General features: G+C 46.4%; 2 protein-coding genes across 6 annotated transcripts in view; one reads left to right on the plus strand and one right to left on the minus strand.

Moving 5' to 3' along the window:
- The window catches only part of grin3bb (glutamate receptor, ionotropic, N-methyl-D-aspartate 3Bb), a 176221-nt gene that overhangs the window by 55542 nt on the left and 118205 nt on the right, over positions 1 to 2474 (minus strand). The window lies entirely within an intron of this gene.
- Positions 357 to 2474, plus strand: part of palm1a (paralemmin 1a) — an 8952-nt gene continuing 6834 nt past the window's right edge. For all 5 annotated transcript variants that reach the window (XM_050054155.1, XM_050054159.1, XM_050054157.1 and 2 more), the window contains exons 1-3: positions 357 to 446; positions 1192 to 1319; positions 1594 to 1657. In XM_050054155.1, the coding sequence (XP_049910112.1) occupies positions 357 to 446; positions 1192 to 1319; positions 1594 to 1657 (282 nt within the window). The remainder of the gene's footprint in view (positions 447 to 1191; positions 1320 to 1593; positions 1658 to 2474) is intronic.

Below are 2474 nucleotides of genomic sequence, written 5' to 3' on the forward strand. Positions count from 1 at the left end.
CACACACACATACACACACTCTCATCTACTTCCTGTGTAATTTAATCGTGTTGCACCTCAGACATCAGCAGCAACTGCAACAGTACTGTTTTTATCTCGATGTTTACGCTGTAAACAGTTGAAGTGTTTACAGCGTAAACAGATGAAGTGTTTATGTTGTAAACAGTTGAAGTGTTTACACTGTAAACAGTTGAAGTGTTTATGTTGTAAACAGTTGAAGTGTTTATGCTGTAAACAGTTGAAGTGTTGACGCTGTAAACAGTTGAAGTGTTTACGCTATAAACAGATGAAGTGTGATCGGGGCCTCAGTCATGTCTTAACATGCTTGAAGCTTCAACTGTTGTGTGTTTCCCATCATGCCTCAGGAGAAGAGGAAGTGGCAGACTGAGATTGAGAACAAGAAACGTCAGCTGGAGGATGACAGGAGAGCCCTGCAGCACCTGAAGGTGAGACAGATGCAGAAGGATACATGCAGCAGTATTATTATCTGGGTGTGTTAGTGGAGCTACGGATAGGTTCTGTTAGACAGACACACACAGAGACGTGTCTTCATGTCTTCAGATGTGTGAGACATTCAGTCTACAGGGAGCATTGTCATGTGACAGCAGAGGAAGTTGTTGATCAGTGATTTTCAGCTGCTGCTGTTTTTTTTATATGAACAATAAAAACAAAAAAACCCCCTGATGTTTACAAACAGGATTCAGAACATTCAAAACAAAAATAAACAATAAAAACAAAGATGCGATGGAGCGTTAGAAGCAGCGACACTCACGGTGAAGCTGCTCACCCTGGTTGTTGGTGGCAGGAAGTTGTTTTCACAACGTGGATCAGGAGGCGTGTCGATGCAGAGCTTCATCAGACTATAAACAGCTGCAGAGTAAAAATATCTGACATCAGACCGACGCCGCAGACTCACCGCCGCCGCCCAGTATGTAGAACAGGCAGCTGCTCTGCAGACGGACACAAAGACACAGAGACATGACATCAGCTGATCTGGAGTCTGTCCACACTCACTGTTTTTGTCCAGACGTCCCTTCATGTTCTGTCAGCACTGATCTGAAGTCAGCCGTCACATGTTCATTTAGTCATGTGTTCATTGACAGACTGACACCAGCGTCCGTCTGATGTCACTACATCTTTATACTTTGATGATACCATCCTAACCGCAGTCTTGTTGTATTTCCTGTTCAGTCGAAGGCCCTGAGGGAGCGCTGGCTGCTGGACGGAGCGCCCTCTGCTGGACCAGAACAGGATGAAGTAAAAAGACAACTGGAGCAGGACGAGGCCAGGACCAGGAGCCTGGAGGACACCATCAGCAGGTCTCACCTGAGTTTGAGTGCTCAGAACACACACACAAAAACACATGTCTGCAGCACCTCTCTGACATCACTACACAACTACAGCACACCTCATCACTACACAACTACAACACACCTCATCACTACACAACTACAACACACCTCATCACTACACATCTACAGCACACCTCATCACTACACAACTACAACACACCTCATCACTACACATCTACAACACACCTCATCACTACACAACTAAACAGAATGTATGAAACTGAATGATTGTGCGTTGCAGGTTGGAGGCGGAGCTCGTCGGATTGGAAAGTGGAGGCTTGTGTCAGAGCGTAGAACACACTACTGTGAGTACACACACACACACACACACACACACTGATTACAGTAGTCCTATTAAACTAGTCAGATTACATTTATTACATGAAACTAAATAATCATGATGTTGTTATTGTAGCTGTAACAACCTCTGCCGCCTGTAACGACCTCTGCCGACTATAATGACCTCTGCCGCCTGTAACGACCTCTGCCAACTGTAACGACCTCTGCCGCCTGTAACGACCTCTGCCAACTGTAACGGCCTCTGCCACCTGTAATGACCTCTTCTACATGTAACGACCTCTGCCAACTGTAACGACCTCTGCCGACTATAATGACCTCTGCCACCTGTGACGACCTCTGCCGACTATAATGACCTCTGCCGCCTGTAATGACCTCTGCCAACTGTAACGACCTCTGCCGACTATAATGACCTCTGCCACCTGTGACGACCTCTGCGCCGACTATAATGACCTCTGCCACCTGTGACGACCTCTGCCGACTATAATGACCTCTGCCGACTATAATGACCTCTGCCGCCTGTAATTCAATTCAATTCAATTCAATTCAATTCAATTTTATTTATAAAGCCCAATATCACAAATCACAGTTTGCCNAACTGTAACGACCTCTGCCACCTGTAATGACCTCTTCTACATGTAACGACCTCTGCCAACTGTAACGACCTCTGCCGACTATAATGACCTCTGCCACCTGTGACGACCTCTGCCGACTATAATGACCTCTGCCGCCTGTAATGACCTCTGCCAACTGTAACGACCTCTGCCGACTATAATGACCTCTGCCACCTGTGACGACCTCTGCCGACTATAATGACCTCTGCCG

The sequence above is a fragment of the Epinephelus moara genome, chromosome 10 (genome assembly GCF_006386435.1).
Source record: "Epinephelus moara isolate mb chromosome 10, YSFRI_EMoa_1.0, whole genome shotgun sequence".
NCBI classification, from domain to species: Eukaryota; Metazoa; Chordata; class Actinopteri; order Perciformes; family Serranidae; genus Epinephelus; species Epinephelus moara.